Below are 27,541 nucleotides of genomic sequence, written 5' to 3'. Positions count from 1 at the left end.
CGTTCTCTTGTATAATATTTGTGCAATATCTTTAGTAAGAATAAGAAGTATAAACTACTGTACAGTGTGGAGGAGAATGGTTAATAAATTAACGTGATGGGGGGGGACAGACAAGACCATATGCACTTTAAATGAGCTTTACTGCTCGGAGTTGTGCCTAAAATTATCATCTTGCCTCCTGTATTTTGACTTTCTTTCCATGTAAAAATAATAAAAATGTTCTTGCTTTATATTTGCTCTGTCAAGATAGTCTTTAAAATGAAAAAAAAAATATCACGTCTTTGTAATTTAATTGTGTCATTTATTTTTCTACTTGATTTATGTTGAGGTTCCGACACCCCTTAAAGAAGTGTTCCTGTGGAGACATGATGTCTCCTCCTGCCATTCTTTGACTTTTTTAAAAATGTATATTTCTTGTTAGTCAGTCCTTCCTGCGAATATCTTTCTCAGCTGCTAGCGATAAAGCGTTTTACTAACGCCAGGTTTGCTTTGGATTTTGCCCATGTGCCTGGGTTTGAAGCTTGTGTGGTAGGTGGCGGTCTCCTTACTTATGAGTTTGCTGCTTGTGCTTAAGGGTATGTTCACACGTGCACGTCCGTTACGGCTGAAATTACGGAGCTGTTTTCAGGCGAAAACAGCTCCTGAATTTCAGACGTAATGGCATGTGCAGGCGTTTTTCGCAGCGTTCATTACGGATGTAATTGGAGCTGTTTTTCTATGGAGTCAATGGAAAATGGCTCCAATTAAATCCCAAGAAGTGACGTGCACTTCTTTGACGCGGGCATCTTTTTACGCGCCATCTTTTGACAGCGGCACATAAAAAAAAATTACCGTCTGCACAGTACATCGTAAAACCCATTCAAATGAATGGGCAGATGTTTGCCCCCGCTTTCAAGCAGTATTTTCGGCTGTAATTCCAGGCGTAAAACGCCTGAATTACGTCTGTAAATAGTGCGTGTCAACATACCCTAAGGCTGGGTTCACACGAGCACATTACGTCCGTAATGGATGGAACGTATTTCGGCCGCAAGTCCCGGACCGAACACACGGCAGGGAGCCGGGCTCCTAGCATCATTGTTATGTACGATGCTAAGAGACCCTGCCTCGCATGAGGACAACTGTCCCGTACTGAAAACATGATTACAGTACGGGACAATTGTCCTGCAGCAAGGCAGGGACTCCTAGCATCGTACATAACTATGATACTAGGAGCCTGGCTCCCTGCAGTGTGTTTGTTCCGGGATTAGCGGGCGAAATACGTTCAGTCCATTACGGACGTAACATGCTTGTGTGAATCCAGCCTAAGGGTGACAACAATTCTGGCAAGTGGCTTACGCTCAACAGGGCAATGCGTTTCTATTTTAAAAGGATGCCTCGCCTTGTGAACCTGCACTGGTAAAAGGCTGTCAAGGAGGAGATCCCATTCACATCTTTTAAAAACGGGTAATCGGGCCTTCAACAAGAAAAACTTGAGATCACATTGGGGAGGGGTGACAGTATGACAGCGTGGTGGCTTGGGGTTTAAGTGCCTAGGCCTGGTTTGCTATGGAGTTAGCCCATGTCCCTAGGTTCAAAGCATCCTGCATGCTGCTTGTGTGGTAGATGGCGATCTCCTTGCTTATACAAGTTTGTTGCTTGTGCTTGGTGATGGTTTTCCAACAATTTTGGCAAACTGCTGACACTCAACAGGGCAATGAATTTCTCCTTTAAAAGAATGCCTCGCCTTGTGAACCTGCACTGGTGAAAGACTTCAAAACTAAGACACAAGGAGGAGATCCTGGGGATAGAACCAACACATCAGTGACACTTCTAGTTTATCAGCAGATAACATTACCAGTGCGCTACCTCTGCTGTTGAGAGCTGGCAACAAACTCTTCCAAAGATGACATGTTGTTATTCCTGCTGGAAGTAATGATTTAATTTGTTCTTATGGGGACAAAAAGAAAGCAAAGATGCCAATGTGAGCTGGTGGTGTGATGATTAAGTGGTGTCTGGATGATGAGTGTTTTCTGTGCAGTCCTTGGTTCAAATCCTGATGTGTGAATTGTCCAAAATGGTACTTTGCTGGGTGGTGTTTATAGTGGTGTGTAGGCAGTGCAGTGAGATTGTTGCTGCATAAGTAAGTTATGTAAAGAAAGTTACTTATGCAGCTGTCTCTTTTGAGACAGCTGTATTTATATAGTAGATTATTACAGATTTCAGCAATATACTCATCACTCAAACAGGTATCAGAATCCATTCCTCCATAGGTGGCACTTTGGGAAAGGAGACGCAGCCCAAGGTCACCAGGAGAACAACATGGGGGTTAGATCCCACATTGTACAGAAGTGATTCCTGCGCTCAACTCAGATCACGCAAGCTGTGAGCTAGCTGCACGGCAGCTTTACAAGGGCACATTTTTCACCTCTTTTAAAAAAGGGGTACATGGACCTTCAACAAGAAAAACTTTACATCATATTGGGGAGAGAGCAGTAAATCAGTGTGGTGGCTTAGGGCTTAAGTGCCTAGGCTTAGTTTTCTATGGAGTTAGCCCATGTTCCTAGGTTCAAAGCATCCTGCATGCTGCTTGTGTGGTAGATGGTGGTCTGCTCACTTATACAAGTTTGTTGCTTGTGGACCTTTTTCCAACAATTTTGGCAAGCGGCTGACGCTGAACAGGGCAATGCATTTCTCCTTTAAAAGGATGCCTCACCTTGTGAACATGCACTGGTGAAAGACTTTCAAAACTGAGACACAAGGAGGGGATCCTGGGGATAGAACCAACACATCCCTGACACTTCTAGCTTATCAGCATAGAACATTACCAGTGTGCTACCTCTGCTGCTGAGAGCTGGCCACAAACTCTTCCAAAGATGACGTTCTTATTGCTGCTGGAAGTAATGATATCATTTTGTCTTATGGGGACAATAAGAAAGCTAAGATGCCAGTGTGAGCTGGTGGTATGGGGATTAAGTGGTGTCTGAATGGAGAGTATCTTCTGTGCAGTCCTTGGTTCAAATCCTGATGTGTGGATTGTCTAAAATGGTACTTTGCTGTCTGGTGTTTATAGTGGTGTGGAGGCAGTGCAGTGAGATTGTTGCTGCGTAAGAAAGTTAATTATGTAAAGAAAGTTACTTATGCAGCTGTCTCTTTTGAGACAGCTGCATTTATATAGTAGATTATTACAGATTTCAGCAATATACTCATCACTCAAACAGGCATCAGAATCCTTGCATAGGTGGCACTTTGGGAAAGGGGAAGCAGCCCAAGGTCACCTTGAGGACAACGTGGGGGTTAGAACCCACATTGTACAGAAGTGATTCCTGAACTCAACTCGGATCACGCAAGCTGTGAGCTAGCTGCACAGCAGCTTCTCAAGGATGCATTTTTCACATCTTTTAAAAACGGGTAATCGGACTTTCAACAAGAAAAACTTTAGAACACATTGGGGAGGGGGCAGTATGACAGCATGGTGGCATGGGGTTTAAGTGCATAGGCCTGGTTTGCTATGGAGTTAACCCATGTCCCTAGGTTCAAAGCATGCTGCTTGTGTGGTAGATGGTGTTCTCCTCACTTATACAATCTTAAGCTTGGTGATGTTTTTCCAACAATTTTGGCAAGCGGCTGACGCGCAAGAACACAATGCATTTCTGCTTTAAAAGAATGCCTCGACTTGTGAACCTGAACTGGTGAAAGACGTTCAAAACTGAGACACAAGGAGGAGATCCTGGGGATAGAACCAACATGTCCCTGACACATCTAGTTTATCAGTACAGAACATTACCAGTGTGCTACCTGAGCTGCTGAGGAGGAGGAGGAGGAGGAGAGCTGCCCACAAACTCTTCCAAAGATGAGATGTTATTCCTGCTGGAAGTAATAATTTCATTTGGTCTTATTGGGACAATAAGAAAGCTAAGACACCAGTGTGAGCTGGTGGTGTGGTGATTAAGTGGTGTCTGAACGGTGAGTGTCTTCTGTGCAGTTCTTGGTTCAAATTATGATCTGTGGATTGACCAAAATGGTACTTTGCTGGGTGGTGTGGAGGCAGCACAGTGAGATTGTTGCTGGATAAGAAAGTTAATTATGGTAAGAGAGTTACTTATGCAGCTGTCTCTTTTGAGACAGCTGTATTTATATAGTAGATTATTGCAGATTTCAGCAACATACTCATCACTCAAACTGGTATCATAATCCATCCCTCCATGGGTGGCACTTTGGGAAAGGGGGAACAGCCCAAGGTCACCAGGAGGACAACATGGGGGTTAGAACCCATGTTGCATAGAAGTGATTGCTGCACTCAACTCAGATCACACAAGCTGTGCGCTAGCTGCACAGCAGCTTCACAAGGATGCATTTTTGACCTCTTTTTAAAAAAGGAGTACATGGACCTTCAACATGAAAATCTTTAGATCACATTGAGGGAGGAGGGCAGTACAACAGTGTGGTGGCTTGGGCCTGGTTTGCTATGGAATTAGCCCATGTCCATAGGTTCAAAGCATCCTGCATGCTGCTTGTGTGGTAGATGGCGATCTCCTCACTTATACAACTTTGTTGCTTGTGCTTGGTGACGTTTTTCCTACAATTTTGCAAGCGGCTGACGCTCAACAGGGCAATGCATTTCTCCTTAAAAAGGATGCCTCGCCTTGTGAAAATGCACTGGTGAAAGACTTTCAAAACTGAGACACAAGGAGGAGATCCTGGGGATAGAACCAACACATCTCTGACACTTCTAGCTTATCAGCAGAGAACATTACTAGTGCGCTACCTCTGCTATCAAGAGCTGTTCACAAACTCTTCCAAAGATGACATGTTCTTATTCCTGCTGGAAGTAATGATTTACAGGTATCATAATCCATCCCTCCATAGGTGGCACTTTAGGAAAGGGGGAGCTGTCCACGGTCACCAGAGGACAACGTGGGAGTTAGAACCCATATTGTACAGACGTTATTGCTACATTTAAATCTGATCACGCAAGCTGTGAGCTAGCTGCACGGCCGCTCTACAAAGACATTTTTTTTTACCTCTTTTAAAAACGGGTAATTGGACCTTTAACTAGAAAAACCTTGGATCACATTAGGACATGGATCACATTAGGACATGACAGCACGGTGGCTTGGGGGTTAACTGCTTTTAAAGAGGCTCTGTCACCACATTATAAGTGGCCTATCTCCTATATAGGGAGATCGGCGCTGTAATGTAGGTGACAGTAATGCTTATTTAGGAAAACTATTTTAAACCACTTTATGAGCGATTTTTAGCTTTAATGCTACTGAGTTTCTTAATGCCCAAGTGGGCGTGTTTTACTTTAGACCAAGTGGGCGTTGTACAGAGGAGTGTATGACGCTGACCAATCAGCGTCATGCGCTTCTCTTCATTCATTTACACAGCACATAGCGATATAGTTATATCGTTATGTGCAGCTACATACACAAACACTAACATTACTGCAGTGTCCTGATAATGAATATACATCACTACCAGCTTGGAAGTGATGTTTATTCAGAATCCTGACATGTCTGTAGCGTCTCTGTGAGAATCCAGCAACACAAGTGTAATCTCGCGAGATTACGATGTAACCTGTCATTTCAAACGAGATTACGCTTGCATTGCTGGAGTCTCACAGAAAAGATTCAGAAGTGTCAGGATTCTGAATAAACATCACGTCCAGGCTGGAAGTGATGTATATTCATTATCAGGACACTGCAGTAATGTTAGTGTTTGTGTATGTGGCTGCACATAGCGATATAACTGTATCGCTAGTGCAGTGTAAATGAATGGAGAGAAGTGTATGACGATGATTGGTCAGCGTCAAACGCTCCTCTGTACAACGCCCACTTGGTCTAAAGTAAAACACGCCCACTTGGGCATTAAGAAACTCATTAGCATAAAGCTAAAAATCGCTCATAAAGTGGTTTAAAATATATTGTTTTTCTAAATAAAAAGCATCACTGTCACCTACATTACAGAGCCCATCTCCGTATGTAGGAGATATAATGTGGCGACAGAGCCTAAGTGGCCTTTTTAAGGCTGGAGATAGAACTCACATGGTCCTCACACCTCGAATTTATTAGCAGAGATCTTTACCAGTGCGCTACCTCTGCTTTTAACTGTTGGCAACCAATTCTTCCAAAGACGACATGTTCTTATTCCTGTTGGAAGTGACGTTTACATTTGGTCTAATGGGGACAATAAGAAAGCTCAGATATCAGCTTTAGCTGGTGGTCTGGTGCTTAAGCAGTGTTTTCTGTGTGGACCCTGGTTCAAATCCTGAAGCGTGGCCTTGTCAGAGAGGATGCCTCGCTGGGTGGAGGTGGTGTAGTGAGGAGGTTGCTGCATAAGAAAGTTACTTATGCAGCTGAACCAGTTCTCTTTTACAGAACATTATTGCAGATTTCAGAAATACTCTTATCACTCAATAAAGTATCACGTTCCATAGGTGTTGCCCTATGGGGAAGGGGGAAAGCTGAATGTTGAGCGCATAAGCTGTGAGCTCGCTGCTCCACCGGAATGAATTTTCCCCTCATAAAAAAGTGTGGTAATCTGACATTCAACAGAAATCCCTTTGGACCGAATAGACCGACGTGCGCTGAGTGCTGTGACTGGGGGGCTTAGGGTCAGGGCCGGTTTTAGACAGAGTGTGTTGGCTGCTGGGGCTTGTGTGCCAGGGCTGCTTTTTTGTCTCAGTCCAGCCCTGTTGATAGGAGTGGTGATAACATTAAGAAGAGTTCCTGTATCACCCCCCATGGGAACACTGTACAGGGGGAGAGATGACCGTAAAAGTAAAAAACTTTTCATCCTGCTCCTGACTTCAAACGAGTGCTGCGCCCCAAATATTGCACCTAAAGCTTTGATCCTGGTATAATTTGAAAGCTAACATTTTGGCCTTTAATATGATCTAAGCTCCAGACCTTATAAGTAAGTCACAACAACTGTTGTATTACATGCATCATTGGCAATGAAAGGGTTAATAATTACTATATAGTTCCAAATATGAGTTTACGCCATTACAAAATAATTTTCTAAACAGTCCAGACTCCAAGTATAATAATGTAAATCAAGCCACACATGAATCTCTAGATCAGTCCTATATGGCGACAATGTAAGGACTGATATCAAGTACTTCCAAGGATCCAAAGGAGTCATACGATTTAAGATTTCCCAAACAATGAATGTTATAGAAAGTTGTGTGATTCCTATATCTGGACTTGCAGTTCCATGCATTATGTGGGGGGGTTTTATTACATGGCAGGTGATAAGGCTGCAATATCAATATAATTCTATAATGCTGTGTAGGCAAAGAGAGATCATGAATAGCTATACCAGAAACAGAACTAGTAAGTTACAAGGTGCGTCTTGCAGAGTGTTTACTAAAAATACTATGTTTGTTCAGAGTCTACCCGTGTTTCAAGTGTTTGCTTCCAGTCTATAAATTTTACTAATTTCTAGAGAGATTGTAATTGTAAATATCTAGGTAGAGCCCTGCCAGGACCTTCCTCCCAGATCTATAATTATAGTGTGAGCTCAGTTTCTGTCTCTCTCTCCGTGTAAAAAAAAAAAAAGACCCCACTAAAGCCCCATGCACACGACAGTATTTTTCATCAGTAATTACAGACCCATTCATTTATATTGGCCACGGACACCTTTGAGTATTTTTACTGATGGGTGTCCGTGCAGAAAAAATGATAGAACCTGTCCTATTCTTGTCAGTAATTACAGCAAGGACAGCACCATAGCAGTCTATAGGAGCTTCCGTAAATACGGACGTTTTGTACGGATCCGGACATACGGATGGAATATGGTTGCAATACGGACCATATTTACGGTCAGTATTTCGGGATAGATGAAAATGCTGTCGTGTGTATGGGGCCAAAAAGGGTAATTCTCACTGCATCCAATATAAAACAGAAGGGGACTGACAGTGGAAAGACGCTCACAGAGACTGACGGGCATAAGAGCCCAGGGAGCATGCTTATGTCATCTTGTAGGCTAAGGAAGACTAGGAAACCAAAGCTGTAGTCCTGGCCTTGAACGAACAGACATTGACTGGTTTTGGAGATAACACAGCAATTGCTTGTTTGTCTGCTGATTGGTGCCATGTTCAAACAGGACATTGATTGGTAACGAGCGTTCAAACGAGCACTTGTTGACTCATGTAAAAGGGACATAATTCTTAGGCCCCATGCACACGAACGTATTTTTTCCTCTCGTAAATATGGGTCCTTTGTCACTCGTATTCGACCCGTATTCCACCAGCATTTACGGACCCGTGCCCGTAAATACGGTTGTCACCAGTATTCCACCCGTATTTACTGACCCGTTTTCTCTGCACTAATCGGCAGCCCCTTCTCTCTATCAGTGCTAGATAGAGAGAAGGGGCAGCCCTTTCGGTCGGAGATTCTGCTGCGATTGAAAGTAAAAAAGTTCATACGTACCCCGGCCGTTGTCTTGGTGATGCATCCCTCTTTTGACATCCAGTCCGACCTCCCTGGATGACGCGGCAGTCCTTGTAACCGCTGCAGCCGGTGATTGGCTGCAGCGGTCACATGGGATGAAACGCCATCCCGGGAGGCCGGACTGGAGGAAGAAGCAGGGATTTCTGGGTAAGTTAACTTTTAATACTATTAACTCCAGCGGTAGTTACCCGTAATTATGGGAGCCCCATATACTTCTATGGGCCTGCCCGTGCCGTAATTACGGCCTGAAATAGGACGTTTCATATTTTTCAACGGCCCGGGTACCTTCCCGTAAGCAAACGGGGAGGTACACGTGGCCAATAAAAGTCTATGGGCCCGTAATTACGGGCGTTTTTACGTTAGTGTCCATGGGGCTTTAGACATTCAAGTCAGCCATTTGTTAGTTATTACGGTTTCTGAAAATGCTTGGTAAACAACCAATATGGCTGCCATCGTACAACCTACAAGTGCAGTCACCCACCTTCCCTGGACTCTCGAAGAAATGTTCATTCCACTGCCTACTCCTTATGACCCCCCTCATCTACAGCAGGCAAGTAAGTCTTACCTCCTCATTTAGGTTGTTCCGATACATCTTACAACTGTAGTCGCTTCAGATGATATTTTTTTATCTGTAAAGAGAAGGGAGTCAAAATCTCAAGAAATAACACCCTTCAATATGTCACTAATACCGCACCTCCTCTATATCACCACCTAATATCACACATCCTCTATATCACCGATATATCACCTCCTAATACTGCACCTCCTCTAATTCAGATATATATCCTGCTAATACTGCACCTCATCTATATCACTGATATATATCCTCCTAATACAGCACCTCCTCTATATCACTGATATATATCTCCTAATACTGCACCTCCTCTATATCATTGATATATATCACCTCCTAATACTGCACCTCCTCTATATCACGGATATATATCACCTCCTAATACTGCACCTCCTCTATATCACTGATATATCTCCTCCTAATACTGCACCTCCTCTATATCACTGATATATATCACCTCCTACTACTGCACCTCCTCTATATCACCTCCTAATACTGCACCTCCTCTATATCACTGATATATATCACCTCCTAATACTGCACCTCCTCTATATCACTGATATATATCACCTCCTAATACTGCACCTCCTCTATATCACTGATATATATCACCTCCTAATACTGCACCTCCTCTATATCACTGATATATATCACCTCCTAATACTGCACCTCCTCTATATCACTGATATATATCACCTCCTAATACTGCACCTCCTCTATATCACTGATATATATCACCTCCTAATACCGCACCTCCTCTATATCACTGATATATCACCTCCTAATACTGCACCTCCTCTATATCACTGATATATATCACCTCCTAATACTGCACCTCCTCTATATCACTGAGATATATCACCTCCTAATACTGCACCTCCTCTATATCACTGATATATATCACCTCCTAATACTGCACCTCCTCTATATCACTGATATATATCACCTCCTAATACTGCACCTCCTCTATATCACTGATATATATCACCTCCTAATACTGCACCTCCTCTATATCACTGATATATATCACCTCCTAATACTGCACCTCCTCTATATCACTGATATATATCACCTCCTAATACCGCACCTCCTCTATATCACTGATATATATCACCTCCTAATACCGCACCTCCTCTATATCACTGATATATATCACCTCCTAATACCGCACCTCCTCTATATCACTGATATATATCTCCTCCTAATACTGCACCTCCTCTATATCACTGATATATATCACCTCCTAATACTGCACCTCCTCTATATCACTGATATATATCACCTCCTAATACTGCACCTCCTCTATATCACTGATATATATCACCTCCTAATACTGCACCTCCTCTATATCACTGATATATCACCTCCTAATACTGCACCTCCTCTATATCACTGATATATATCACCTCCTAATACTGCACCTCCTCTATATCACTGATATATATCACCTCCTAATACAGCACCTCCTCTATATCACTGATATATATACCCTCCTAATACTGCACCTCCTCTATATCACTGATATATATCCTCCTAATACTGCACCTCCTCTATATCACTGATATATATCACCTCCTAATACTGCACCTCCTCTATATCACTGATATATATCACCTCCTAATACTGCACCTCCTCTATATCACTGATATATCACCTCCTACTACTGCACCTCCTCTATATCACTGATATATCACCTCCTAATACTGCACCTCCTCTATATCACTGATATATATCACCTCCTAATACAGCACCTCCTCTATATCACTGATATATATCACCTCCTAATACTGCACCTCCTCTATATCACTGATATATCACCTCCTAATACTGCACCTCCTCTATATCACTGATATATATCACCTCCTAATACAGCACCTCCTCTATATCACTGATATATATCTCCTCCTAATACTGCACCTCCTCTATATCACTGATATATCACCTCCTAATACTGCACCTCCTCTATATCACTGATATATATCACCTCCTAATACTGCACCTCCTCTATATCACTGATATATATCACCTCCTAATACAGCACCTCCTCTATATCACTGATATATATCACCTCCTAATACAGCACCTCCTCTATATCACTGATATATATCACCTCCTAATACAGCACCTCCTCTATATCACTGATATATAACCTTCTGTGTCAGACAGACTCCTCCGCCACCATGATGTTGGTTCAAATATAAAGGAGAAACACTATTCCACAGTTCAATCTCATACTCGCCCCTCACTCTTGCTACAAATGGAGCATAACATGTACCACAAACAAACCACACACCCAGGAACACCAATTCTGCCAACACACAATGTACTCACTAATACAAACTGCACTCTAGCAGTAAACGGGTAACATGGACAAGTCACTACTTTACAGAAATATTTAGTGTACTTTACAACAACAAAGCAAAACTCTTAACGTTTTAGGCTTATATGCAAAAGGTAGTGCTTAATATTCAAAAAATAAAAACAAAGGATATGCATAAAATGTGCAAAAACTTACAAAAAAGGAGAAAAAAAACAGAAAAGTCCTATACTTAGCAATTCCGTGTGGTTAAGTCTTTTGTTCCAGGGACATGGATAGAAAATGTAGACATTCAATTGGATTTGGTCTATCTGATGTGGATTAGGCCATTGTTTATATGTCCTTAGGCATGGGTAGGGTCATCCTCCTCCTTCCTGGGTCAGCTAATGGGAAGGGCACTTCATTGTTTATACACTGCCCCCGACTTCTTCCAGCAGTGGTTGTGAAATATTATAGAACATAACTACAACCCCATGTAAAAGTTACATGGAGAAGCATCCTTTCATAAGTCATATTACATCCGGATGATCAAATAGGTACTAAGCATGACCTATGTAATCATCACAGAGGAACCAACATTAATGTCTATAAGGTAAGAATAAAACACACCCAGGTTCTGGTGATTATACAGAGGTGCTCATAACAAGAAAAACCTGAACAAACATTTTGCCATAAAAAATATCCCACAACTGCACTAAAATTATAATTAAAACAGCAACTAGATTGTGGAGGTGTTAAAGAGGCTCTGTCACCACATTATAAGTGCCCTATCTCTTACATAAGGTGATCGGCGCTGTAATGTAGATGACAGCAGTGGTTTTTATTTAGAAAAACTACCAATTTTTGACGGAGTTATGACCAATTTTTGATTTATGCTAATGAGTTTCTTAATAGACAACTGGGCGAAATAAAAACCACTGTTGTGATCTACATTACAGTGCCGATCACATTATGTAGGAGATAGAGCATTTATGATGTGGTGATAGAGTCTCTTTAAGGCCCTTTTACACCGGCCGACATTCGGCCGGTGCTGCGAGCGCCGATCATCGATACATCGTTGATCAGCGCTCGTTTGCTCTTGTCACACGGAGCTATAGATGGGGACGAGCGCTCGTTATTCTGATCTCTCGTCCCCATACATTATTATCATGTCAGCAGCGCGTCTCCGTTTACAGCAACGATAATATTTTACTTTTTTTAAATGATATGACCAGCAGATGATGGAGCGTTTGCTCGTTCATCTGCTGCTCCTTCCCCTGTTTACAAGGGAAATTATTGGCAACGAGCGTTATATTAACGATCGTCTGCTCGATAATAGTCCTGTGTAAAACCCCCTTTAGTGTAGGGAAATTTGCATTGCACACAGAGGTAATTGTATTACAAAGCAGAGATCTGGGGAAATGTTTACATACAACATTTTGGAAGACAGATCGGAGACGGAGCAGGATAGGGGTGTGTAAAGAAGATAACCTTTGTCCTCACATTTGGGACATTGCCGTAGACAAAGTCTAGTTTCACTACATCTCCTTACACCATATAATTAGAGTTGTCACGATACCAGAATTTGGACTTCGAGAGCGATACTTCGTGTAGTATTGCGATGCTCAATACCAAAACGATAATTTGCCAAAAAAAAAAAAAAAAGTTCTTCCATTTTCTGATGTGAGGCGCGAGGTGTGATGAATTTGGAACCTCCATGCGCCTCACATTAATAGTAAATAACCCCATCATGTTTCTCAGTCATAATGGACAACATGATGGGGTTAATTACTATTAACGAGAGGCACATGGAGGTATTAAATTCATCACACCTCGTGCCTCACATTAATCAGTGAAAGAAAGCAGTTTTTATGTTATTTTTTTACAGTGTACACATCATAAATGATGCTATAAATTTGTTGTGCAGATTATTACCTGCGTGAGGATACCGAATGTGTATATATTTTAGTGTCTAATACGCTACTCCATCCTTCCAAAAAGAAAGGTATACCGACGTATACCAGCTCAACGCAAGCCAAAAGGACACTCTCGTGGTCTCCGTCGGGATAATGGAGCCCTATAGACACGTTTATCTTGTACGTCGGGAGCTTTCCCGACGCACAAGAGAAACTTAGTGCCTTAACGTGTAGTATCGAAATACATGAACAGTACTGAACCGTTTGAGGGTGCAAGGCATCGAAACAGTATTGATATTTCGATACATCGTGCAACCCTACATATAATATATAACCTTCTATTACTACCTCCTTTATATCACTGACATACACTACCATTCAAAAGTTTAGGGTCACTTAGAAATTTCCTTATTTTTGAAAGAAAAGCACAGTTTTTTTTAATGAAGATAACATTAAAGAGGCTCTGTCACCAGATTTTGCAACTCCTATCTCCTATTGCAGCAGATCGGCGCTGCAATGGAGATAAGAGTAACGTTTTTTTTTATTTTTTTAAACGAGCATTTTTGGCCAAGTTATGACCATTTTTATATTTATGTAAATTAGGCTTTCTAAAGTACAACTGGGCGTGTTTAAAGTAAAAGTACAACTGGGCGTGTATTATGTGTGTTACATCTGGGCGTTTTTACTTCTTTTACTAGCTGGGCGTTGTGTATAGAAGTATCATCCACTTCTCTTCACAACGCCCAGCTTCTGGCAGTGTAGACACACAGCGTGTTCTCGAGAGATCACGCTGTGACGTCACTCACTTCCTGCCCCAGGTCCTGCATCGTGTCGGACGAGTGAGGACACATCGGCACCAGAGGCTACATTTGATTCTGCAGCAGCATCGGCGTTTGCAGGTAAGTCGATGTAGCTACTTACCTGCAAACGCTGATGCTGCTGCAGAATAAACTGTAGCCTCTGGTGCCGATGTGTCCTCGCTCGTCCGACACGATGCAGGACCTTGGGCTGGAAGTGACGTCACAGCGTGATCTCTCGAGAACACGCTGTGTGTCTGCAATGCCAGAAGCTGGGCGTTGTGAAGAGAAGTGGCTGATACTTCTATACACAACGCCCAGCTAGTAAAAGAAGTAAAAACGCCCAGTTGTACTTTAGAAAGCATCATTTACATAAATATAAAAATGGTCATAACTTGGCCAAAAATGCAAGTTAAAAAAAACAAAAAAAAAAACGTTACTCTTATCTCCATTGCAGCGCCGATCTGCTGCAATAGGAGATAGGGGTTGCAAAATCTGGTGACAGAGCCTCTTTAAATTAATCAGAAATACACTCTATACATTGTTAATGTGGTAAATTACTATTCTAGCTGCAAAAGTCTGGTTTTTAATGCAATATCTACATAGGTGTATAGAGGCCCATTTCCAGCAACCATCACTCCAGTGTTCTAATGGTACATTGTGTTTGCTAACTGTGTTAGAAGGCTAATGGATAATTAGAAAACACTTCAAACCACTTGTGCAATTATGTTAGCACCGCTGTAAACAGTTTTGCTGTTTAGAGGAGCTATAAAACTGACCTTCCTTTGAGCTAGTTGAGAATCTGGAGCATTACATTTGTGGGTTCGATTAAACTCTCAAAATGGCTAGAAAAAGAGAGCTTTCATGTGAAACTCGACAATCTATTCTTGTTTTTAGAAATGAAGGCTATTCCATGCGAGAAATTTCCAAGAAACTGAAGATTTCCTACAACGGTGTGTACTACTCCCTTCAGAGGACAGCGCAAACAGGCTCTAACCAGAGTAGAAAGAGAAGTGGGAGGCCCCGCTGCACAACTGAGCAACAAGACAAGTACATTAGAGTGTCTAGTTTAAGAAAGACGCCTCACAGGTCCTCAACTGGCAGCTTCATTAATAGTACCCGCAAAACGCCAGTGTCAACGTCTACAGTGAAGAGGCGACTCCGGGATGCTGGCCTTCAGGGCAGAGTGGCAAAAAAAAGCCATATCTGAGACTGGCTAATAAGAGGAAAAGATTAATATGGGCAAAAGCACACAGACATTGGACAGAGGAAGATTGGAAAAAAGTGTTATGGACAGACGAATCGAAGTTTGAGGTGTTTGGATCACACAGAAGAACATTTGTGAGACGCAGAACAACTGAAAAGATGCTGGAAGAGTGCCTGACGCCATCTGTCAAGCATGGTGGAGGTAATGTGATGGTCTGGGGTTGCTTTGGTGCTGGTAAAGTGGGAGATTTGTACAAGGTAAAAGGGATTTTGAATAAGGAAGCCTATCACTCCATTTTGCAACGCCATGCCATACCCTGTGGACAGCGCTTGATTGGAGCCAATTTCATCCTACAACAGGACAATGACCCAAAGCACACCTCCAAATGATGCAAGAACTATTTAGGGAAGAAGCAGGCAGCTGGTATTCTATCTGTAATGGAGTGGCCAGCGCAGTCACCAGATCTCAACCCCATAGAGCTGTTGTGGGAGCAGCTTGACCGTATGGTACGCAAGAAGTGCCCATCAAGCCAATCCAACTTGTGGGAGGGGCTTCTGGAAGCGTGGGGTGAAATTTCTCCCGATTACCTCAGCAAATTAACAGAATGCCAAAGGTCTGCAATGCTGTAATTGCTGCAAATGGAGCATTACTTGACAAAAGCCAAGTTTGAAGGAGAAAATTATTATTTCAAATAAAAATCATTATTTCTAACCTTGTCAATGTCTTGATTATATTTTCTAGTCATTTTGCAACTCATTTGATAAATATAAGTGTGAGTTTTCATGGAAAAAAACAAAATTGTCTGGGTGACCCCAAACTTTTGAACGGTAGTGTATATCACCTCCTAATACTGCACCTCCTCTATATCACTGATATATCACCTCCTAATACTGCACCTCCTCTATATCACTGATATATATCACCTCCTAATACTGCACCTCCTCTATATCACTGATATATCACCTCCTAATACAGCACCTCCTCTATATCACTGATATATATCACCTCCTAATACTGCACCTCCTCTATATTACTGATATATATATCACCTCCTAATACTGCACCTCCTCTATATCACTGATATATATCACCTCCTAATACAGCACCTCCTCTATATCACTGATATATATCACCTCCTAATACTGCACCTCCTCTATATCACTGATATATATCACCTCCTAATACTGCACCTCCTCTATAGAACTGATATATCACCTCCTAATACTGCACCTCCTCTATATCACCTCCTAATACTGCACCTCCTCTATATCACTGATATATCACCTCCTAATACAGCACCTCCTCTATATCACTGATATATCACCTCCTAATACAGCACCTCCTCTATATCACTGATATATATCGCCTCCTAATACTGCACCTCCTCTATATCACCTCCTAATACTGCACCTCCTCTATATCACTGATATATATCACCTCCTAATACTGCACCTCCTCTATATCACCGATATATCTCCTCCTAATACTGCACCTCCTCTATATCACTGATATATATCCTCCTAATACTGCACCTCCTCTATATCACTGATATATATCACCTCCTAATACTGCACCTCCTCTATATCACGGATATATATCACCTCCTAATACTGCACCTCCTCTATATCACTGATATATCACCTCCTAATACTGCACCTCCTCTATATCACTGATATATCACCTCCTAATACAGCACCTCCTCCATATCACTGATATATATCACCTCCTAATACTGCACCTCCTCTATATCACTGATATATATCCTCCTAATACTGCACCTCCTCTATATCACTGATATATCACCTCCTAATACTGCACCTCCTCTATATCACTGATATATCACCTCCTAATACAGCACCTCCTCCATATCACTGATATATATCACCTCCTAATACTGCACCTCCTCTATATCACTGATATATATCCTCCTAATACTGCACCTCCTCTATATCACTGATATATATTTCCTAATAATACTGCACCTCCTCTATATCACGGATATATATATCACCTCCTAATACTGCACCTCCTCTATATCACTGATATATATCACCTCCTAATACTGCACCTCCTCTATATCACGGATATATATATCACCTCCTAATACTGCATCTCCTCTATATCACTGATATATATCACCTCCTAATACAGCACCTCCTCTATATCACTGATATATATCACCTCCTAATACTGCACCTCCTCTATATCACTGATACATATCTCCTCCTAATACTGCACCTCCTCTTTATCACCGATATATCACCTCCTAATACTGCATCTCCTCTATATCACCGATATATATCCTCCTAATACAGCACCTCCTCTATATCACTGATATATATCACCTCCTAATACTGCACCTCCTCTATATCACTGATATATATCTCCTCCTAATACTGCACCTCCTCTATATCACCGATATATCTCCTCCTAATACTGCAGCTCCTCTATATCACCGATATATCACCTCCTAATACTGCACCTCCTCTACATCACTGATATATATCCCCTCCTAATACTGCACCTCCTCTATATTACTGATATATATCACCTCCTAATACTGCACCTCCTCTATATCACTGATATATATCACCTCCTAATACTGCACCTCCTCTATATCACTGATATATCACCTCCTACTACTGCACCTCCTCTATATTACTGATATATATCACCTCCTAATACTGCACCTCCTCTATATCACTGATATATATCACCTCCTAATACAGCACCTCCTCTATATCACTGATATATCACCTCCTAATACAGCACCTCCTCTATATCACTGATATATATCACCTCCTAATACTGCACCTCCTCTATATCACCTCCTAATACTGCACCTCCTCTATATCACTGATATATCACCTCCTAATACTGCACCTCCTCTATATCACCTCCTAATACTGCACCTCCCCTATATCACTGATATATCACCTCCTAATACAGCACCTCCTCTATATCACTGATATATCACCTCCTAATACAGCACCTCCTCTATATCACTGATATATATCGCCTCCTAATACTGCACCTCCTCTATATCACCTCCTAATACTGCACCTCCTCTATATCACTGATGTATATCACCTCCTAATACTGCACCTCCTCTATATCACCGATATATCTCCTCCTAATACTGCACCTCCTCTATATCACTGATATATATCCTCCTAATACTGCACCTCCTCTATATCACTGATATATATCACCTCCTAATACTGCACCTCCTCTATATCACGGATATATATCACCTCCTAATACTGCACCTCCTCTATATCACTGATATATATCTCCTCCTAATACTGCACCTCCTCTATATCACTGATATATCACCTCCTAATACAGCACCTCCTCCATATCACTGATATATATCACCTCCTAATACTGCACCTCCTCTATATCACTGATATATATCCTCCTAATACTGCACCTCCTTTATATCACTGATATATATCACCTAATAATACTGCACCTCCTCTATATCACGGATATATATATCACCTCCTAATACTGCACCTCCTCTATATCACTGATATATCTCCTCCTAATACTGCATCTCCTCTATATCACTGATATATATCACCTCCTAATACAGCACCTCCTCTATATCACTGATATATATCACCTCCTAATACAGCACCTCCTCTATATCACTGATATATCACCTCCTAATACAGTACCTCCTCCATATCACTGATATATATCACCTCCTAATACTGCACCTCCTCTATATCACTGATATATATCCTCCTAATACTGCACCTCCTCTATATCACTGATATATATCACCTAATAATACTGCACCTCCTCTATATCACGGATATATATATCACCTCCTAATACTGCACCTCCTCTATATCACTGATATATCTCCTCCTAATACTGCATCTCCTCTATATCACTGATATATATCACCTCCTAATACAGCACCTCCTCTATATCACTGATATATATCACCTCCTAATACAGCACCTCCTCTATATCACTGATATATCACCTCCTAATACAGCACCTCCTCCATATCACTGATATATATCACCTCCTAATACTGCACCTCCTCTATATCACTGATATATATCCTCCTAATACTGCACCTCCTCTATATCACTGATATATATCACTTAATAATACTGCACCTCCTCTATATCACGGATATATATATCACCTCCTAATACTGCACCTCCTCTATATCACTGATATATCTCCTCCTAATACTGCATCTCCTCTATATCACTGATATATATCACCTCCTAATACAGCACCTCCTCTATATCACTGATATATATCACCTCCTAATACTGCACCTCCTCTATATCACTGATACATATCTCCTCCTAATACTGCACCTCCTCTTTATCACCGATATATCACCTCCTAATACTGCATCTCCTCTATATCACCGATATATATCCTCCTAATACAGCACCTCCTCTATATCACTGATATATATCACTTCCTAATACTGCACCTCCTCTATATCACTGATATATATCTCCTCCTAATACTGCACCTCCTCTATATCACTGATATATCACCTCCTAATACTGCACCTCCTCTACATCACTGATATATATCCCCTCCTAATACTGCACCTCCTCTATATTACTGATATATATATCACCTCCTAATACTGCACCTCCTCTATATCACTGATATATATCACCTCCTAATACTGCACATCCTCTATATCACTGATATATATCACCTCCTAATACTGCACCCCCTCTATATCACTGATATATCTCCTCCTAATACTGCACCTCCTCTATATCACTGATATATCACCTCCTAATACTGCACCTCCTCTATATCACTGATATATCACCTCCTAATACAGCACCTCCTCTATAGCACTGATATATCACCTCCTAATACTGCACCTCCTCTATATCACTGATATATCACCTCATAATACTGCACCTCCTCTATATCACTGATATATATCACCTCCTAATACTGCACCTCCTCTATATCACTGATATATCACCTCCTAATACTGCACCTCCTCTATATCACTGATATATATCACCTCCTAATACTGCACCTCCTCAATATCACTGATATATATCACCTCCTAATACTGCACCTCCTCTATATCACTGATATATATCACCTCCTAATACTGCACCTCTATATCACTGATATATCACCTCCTAATACTGCACCTCCTCTATATACCTGATATATATCACCTCCTAATACAGCACCTCCTCTATATCACTGATATATCACCTCCTAATACTGCACCTCCTCTATATCACTGATATATATCACCTCCTAATACCGCACCTCCTCTATATCACTGATATATCTCCTCCTAATACTGCACCTCCTCTATATCACCGATATATCTCCTCCTAATACTGCACCTCCTCTATATCCCTGATATATATCACCTCCTAATACTGCAACTCCTCTATATCACCTCCTAATACAGCACCTCCTCTATATCATTGATATATCACCTCCTAATACTGCACCTCCTCTACATCACTGATATATCACCTCCTAATACTGCACCTCCTCTATATCACTGATATATATCACCTACTAATACTGTACCTCCTCTATATCACTGATATATATCACCTCCTAATACCGCACCTCCTCTATATCACTGATATATCACCTCCTAATACTGCACCTCCTCTATATCACTGATATATATCACCTCCTAATACTGCACCTCCTCTATATCACTGATATATATCACCTCCTAATACTGCACCTCCTCTATATCACTGATATATCACCTCCTAATACTGCACCTCCTCTATATCACTGATATATATCTCCTCCTAATATGCACCTCCTCTATATCACTGATATATATCTCCTCCTAATACAGCACCTCCTCTATATCACTGATATATCACCTCCTACTACTGCACCTCCTCTATCACTGATATATATCACCTCCTAATACTGCACCTCCTCTATATCACTGATATATATCACCTCCTAATACTGCACCTCCTCTATATCACTGATATATATCACCTCCTAATACAGCACCTCCTCTATATCACTGATATATCACCTCCTAATACTGCACCTCCTCTATATCACTGATATATATCACCTCCTAATACTGCACCTCCTCTATATCACTGATATATCTCCTCCTAATACTGCACCTCCTCTATATCACTGATATATATCACCTCCTAATACTGCACCTCCTCTATATCACTGATATATCACCTCCTTATACTGCACCTCCTCTATATCACTGATATATATCCTCCTAATACTGCACCTCCTCTATATCACTGATATATATCTTCTAATACTGCACCTCCTCTATATCACTGATATATATCACCTACTAATACAGAACCTCCTCTATATCACTGATATATATCACCTCCTAATACTGCACCTCCTCTATATCACTGATATACCACCTCCTAATACAGCACCTCCTCTATATCACTGATATATCACCTCCTAATACTGTACCTCCTCTATATCACTGATATATCTCCTCCTAATACTGCACCTCCTCTATATCACTGATATATCACCTCCTAATACTGCACCTCCTCTATATCACTGATATATCTCCTCCTAATACAGCACCTCCTCTATATCACTGATATATCTCCTCCTAATACTGCACCTCCTCTATATCACTGATATATCACCTCCTAATACTGCACCTCCTCTATATCACTGATATATCACCTCCTAATACTGCACCTCCTCTATATCACTGATATATATCTCCTCCTAATACTGCACCTCCTCTATATCACCGATATATCTCCTCCTAATACAGCACCTCCTCTATATCACTGATATATCTCCTCCTAATACTGCACCTCCTCTATATCACTGATATATCACCTCCTAATACTGCACCTCCTCTATATCACTGATATATATCTCCTCCTAATACTGCACCTCCTCTATATCACTGATATATATCACCTACTAATACTGCACCTCCTCTATATCACTTATATATATCTCCTAATACTGCACCTCCTCTATATCACTGATATATCACCTCCTAATACAGCACCTCCTCTATATCACTGATATATATCACCTCCTAATACTGCACCTCCTCTATATCACTGATATATCACCTCCTTATACCGCACCTCCTCTATATCACTGATATATATCCTCCTAATACTGCACCTCCTCTATATCACTGATATATCACCTCCTAATACAGCACCTCCTCTATATCACTGATATATATCTCCTAATACTGCACCTCCTCTATATCACTGATATATATCACCTACTAATACAGAACCTCCTCTATATCACTGATATATATCACCTCCTAATACTGCACCTCCTCTATATCACTGATATATCACCTCCTAATACAGCACCTCCTCTATATCACTGATATATATCACCTCCTAATACTGCACCTCCTCTATATCACTGATATATCACCTCCTAATACAGCACCTCCTCTATATCACTGATATATCTCCTCCTAATACTGCACCTCCTCTATATCACTGATATATATAACCTCCTAATACTGCACCTCCTCTATATCACTGATATATATCACCTCCTAATACTGCGCCTCCTCTATATCACTGATATATATCCTCCTAATACTGCACCTCCTCTATATCATTGATATATATCACCTCCTAATACAGCACCTCCTCTATATCACTGATATATATCAACTACTAATACAGCACCTCCTCTATATCACTGATATATATCACCTACTAATACAGCACCTCCTCTATATCACTGATATATCACCTCCTAATACAGCACCTCCTCTATATCACTGATATATCACCTCCTAATACTGCACCTCCTCTATATCACTGATATATATCACCTCCTAATACCGCACCTCCTCTATATCACTGATATATCACCTCCTAATACTGCACCTCCTCTATATCACTGATATATATCACCTCCTAATACCGCACCCCCTCTATATCACTGATATATCTCCTCCTAATACTGAACCTCCTCTATATCACCGATATATCTCCTCCTAATACTGCACCTCCTCTATATCACTGATATATCTCCTCCTAATACAGCACCTCCTCTATATCACTGATATATATCACCTCCTAATACAGCACCTCCTCTATATCACTGATATATATCACCTCCTAATACAGCACCTCCTCTATATCACTGATATATATCACCTCCTAATACCGCACCTCCTCTATATCACTCATATATATCACCTCCTAATACCGCACCTCCTCTATATCACTGATATATCACCTCCTACTACTGCACCTCCTCTATATCACTGATATATCACCTCCTACTACTGCACCTCCTCTATATCACTGATATATATCACCTCCAAATACCGCACCTCCTCTATATCACTGATATATATCACCTCCTAATACCGCACCTCCTCTATATCACTGATATATATCACCTCCTAATACAGCACCTCCTCTATATCACTGATATATATCACCTCCAAATACCGCACCTCCTCTATATCACTGATATATATCACCTCCTAATACCGCACCTCCTCTATATCACTGATATATATCACCTCCTAATACAGCACCTCCTCTATATCACTGATATAAATCACCTCCTAATACAGCACCTCCTCTATATCACTGATATATCACCTCCTAATACTGCACCTCCTCTATATCACTGATATATATCACCTCCTAATACTGCACCTCTTCTATATCACTGATATATCACCTCCTAATACTGCACCTCCTCCATATCACTGATATATATCACCTGCTAATACAGTACCTCCTCTATATCACTGATATATATCTCCTCCTAATACCGCACCTCCTCTATATCACTGATATATATCCTCCTAATACAGCACCTCCTCTATATCACTGATATATCACCTCCTAATACTGCACCTCCTCTATATCACTGATATATCACCTCCTAATACTGCACCTCCTCTATATCACTGATATATATCACCTCCTAATACCGCACCTCCTCTATATCACTGATATATCACCTCCTACTACTGCACCTCCTCTATATCACTGATATATCACCTCCTACTACTGCACCTCCTCTATATCACTGATATATATCACCTCCAAATACCGCACCTCCTCTATATCACTGATATATATCACCTCCTAATACCGCACCTCCTCTATATCACTGATATATATCACCTCCTAATACAGCACCTCCTCTATATCACTGATATATATCACCTCCTAATACTGCACCTCCTCTATATCACTGATATATATCACCTCCTACTACTGCACCTCCTCTATCACTGATATATATTCCCTCCTAATACTGCACCTCCTCTATATCACTGATATATATCACCTAATACTGCACCTCCTCTATATCACTGATATATATCACCTCCTACTACTGCACCTCCTCTATCACTGATATATATTCCCTCCTAATACTGCACCTCCTCTATCACTGATATATCACCTCCTAATACTGCACTTCCTCTATATCACTGATATCACTTCCTAATACTGCACCTCCTCTATATCACTGATATCACCTCCTAATACTGCACCTCCTCTATATCACCTCCTAATACTGCACCTCCTCTATATCACTGATATATATCACCTCCTAATACAGCACCTCCTCTATATCACTGATATATCTCCGCCTAATACTGCACCTCCTCTATATCACTGATATATATCACCTCCTAATACCGCACCTCCTTTATATCACTGATATATATCACCTCCTAATACTGCACCTCCTCTATATCACCTCCTAATACTGCACCTCCTCTATATCACTGATATATCTCCTCCTAATACAGCACCTCCTCTATATCACTGATATATATCACCTCCTAATACTGCACCTCCTCTATATCACTGATATATCACCTCCTAATACTGCACCTCCTCCATATCACTGATATATATCCTCCTAATACCGCACCTCCTCTATAGCACTGATATATATCACCTCCTAATACAGAACCTCCTCTATATCACTGATATACATCACCTCCTAATACTGCACCTCCTCTATATCACTGATATATATCACCTCCTTCTACTGCACCTCCTCTATATCACTGATATATATCACCTCCTAATACTGCACCTCCTCTATATCACTGATATATATCACCTCCTAATACTGCACCTCCTCTATATCACGGATATATCACCTCCTAATACTGCACCTCCTCTATATCACGGATATATCACCTCCTAATACTGCACCTCCTCTATATCACTGATATATATCACCTCCTAATACTGCACCTCTTCTATATCACTGATATATCACCTCCTAATACTGCACCTCCTCTATATCACTGATATATATCACCTCCTAATACAGCACCTCCTCCATATCACTGATATATATCACCTGCTAATACAGTACCTCCTCTATATTACTGATATATATCTCCTCCTAATACCGCACCTCCTCTATATCACTGATATATATCCTCCTAATACAGCACCTCCTCTATATCACTGATATATCACCTCCTAATACTGCACCTCCTCTATATCACTGATATATCACCTCCTAATACTGCACCTCCTCTATATCACTGATATATATCACCTCCTAATACCGCACCCCCTCTATATCACTGATATATCTCCTCCTAATACTGCACCTCCTCTATATCACCGATATATCTCCTCTTAATACTGCACCTCCTCTATATCACTGATATATCTCCTCCTAATACAGCACCTCCTCTATCTCACTGATATATATCCCCTCCAACTACTGCACCTCCTCTATATCACTGATATATCACCTCCTACTACTGCACCTCCTCTATATCACTGATATATATCACCTCCAAATACCGCACCTCCTCTATATCACTGATATATATCACCTCCTAATACTGCACCTCCTCTATATCACTGATATATATCACCTCCTAATACTGCACCTCCTCTATATCACTGATATATCACCTCCTACTACTGCACCTCCTCTATATCACTGATATATATCACCTCCTAATACTGCACCTCCTCTATCACTGATATATATTCCCTCCTAATTCTGCACCTCCTCTATATCACTGATATATATCACCTCCTACTACTGCACCTCCTCTATCACTGATATATATTCCCTCCTAATACTGCACCTCCTCTATCACTGATATATATTCCCTCCTAATACTGCACCTCCTCTATATCACTGATATATATCACCTCCTAATACTGCACCTCCTCTATATCACCGATATATCACCTCCTAATACTGCACCTCCTCTATATCACTGATATATATCACCTCCTAATACTGCACCTCCTCTATATCACTGATATATATCACCTCCTAATACAGCACCTCCTCTATATCACTGATATATATCACCTCCTAATACTGCACCTCCTCTATATCACTGATATATCTCCGCCTAATACTGCACCTCCTCTATATCACTGATATATATCACCTCCTAATACTGCACCTCCTCTATATCACTGATATATATCACCTCCTAATACTGCACCTCCTCTATATCACTGATATATCTCCGCCTAATACTGCACCTCCTCTATATCACTGATATATATCACCTCCTAATACTGCACCTCCTCTATATCACTGATATATATCACCTCCAAATACCGCACCTCCTCTATATCACTGATATATATCACCTCCTAATACTGCACCTCCTCTATATCACTGATATATATCACCTCCTAATACTGCACCTCCTCTATATCACTGATATATCACCTCCTACTACTGCACCTCCTCTATATCACTGATATATATCACCTCCTAATACTGCACCTCCTCTATCACTGATATATATTCCCTCCTAATTCTGCACCTCCTCTATATCACTGATATATATCACCTCCTACTACTGCACCTCCTCTATCACTGATATATATTCCCTCCTAATACTGCACCTCCTCTATCACTGATATATATTCCCTCCTAATACTGCACCTCCTCTATATCACTGATATATATCACCTCCTAATACTGCACCTCCTCTATATCACCGATATATCACCTCCTAATACTGCACCTCCTCTATATCACTGATATATATCACCTCCTAATACTGCACCTCCTCTATATCACTGATATATATCACCTCCTAATACAGCACCTCCTCTATATCACTGATATATATCACCTCCTAATACTGCACCTCCTCTATATCACTGATATATCTCCGCCTAATACTGCACCTCCTCTATATCACTGATATATATCACCTCCTAATACTGCACCTCCTCTATATCACTGATATATATCACCTCCTAATACTGCACCTCCTCTATATCACCTCCTAATACTGCACCTCCTCTATATCACTGATATATATCACCTC

General features: G+C 41.0%; 1 protein-coding gene across 2 annotated transcripts in view; it reads right to left on the bottom strand.

Moving 5' to 3' along the window:
- The window catches only part of SNX11 (sorting nexin 11), a 98,179-nt gene that overhangs the window by 14,781 nt on the left and 55,857 nt on the right, over window positions 1–27,541 (bottom strand). For both annotated transcript variants that reach the window (XM_075845209.1, XM_075845208.1), the window contains exon 2: window positions 8,998–9,061. In XM_075845209.1, the coding sequence (XP_075701324.1) occupies window positions 8,998–9,024 (27 nt within the window). In that variant the 5' untranslated portion in view covers window positions 9,025–9,061. The remainder of the gene's footprint in view (window positions 1–8,997; window positions 9,062–27,541) is intronic.

This window comes from Rhinoderma darwinii, chromosome 13, assembly GCF_050947455.1.
Source record: "Rhinoderma darwinii isolate aRhiDar2 chromosome 13, aRhiDar2.hap1, whole genome shotgun sequence".
In the NCBI taxonomy this organism is placed as follows: Eukaryota; Metazoa; Chordata; class Amphibia; order Anura; family Rhinodermatidae; genus Rhinoderma; species Rhinoderma darwinii.
Note: the sequence above shows the minus strand (reverse complement) of the source record. Positions and strands in the feature narration are given on the sequence as shown.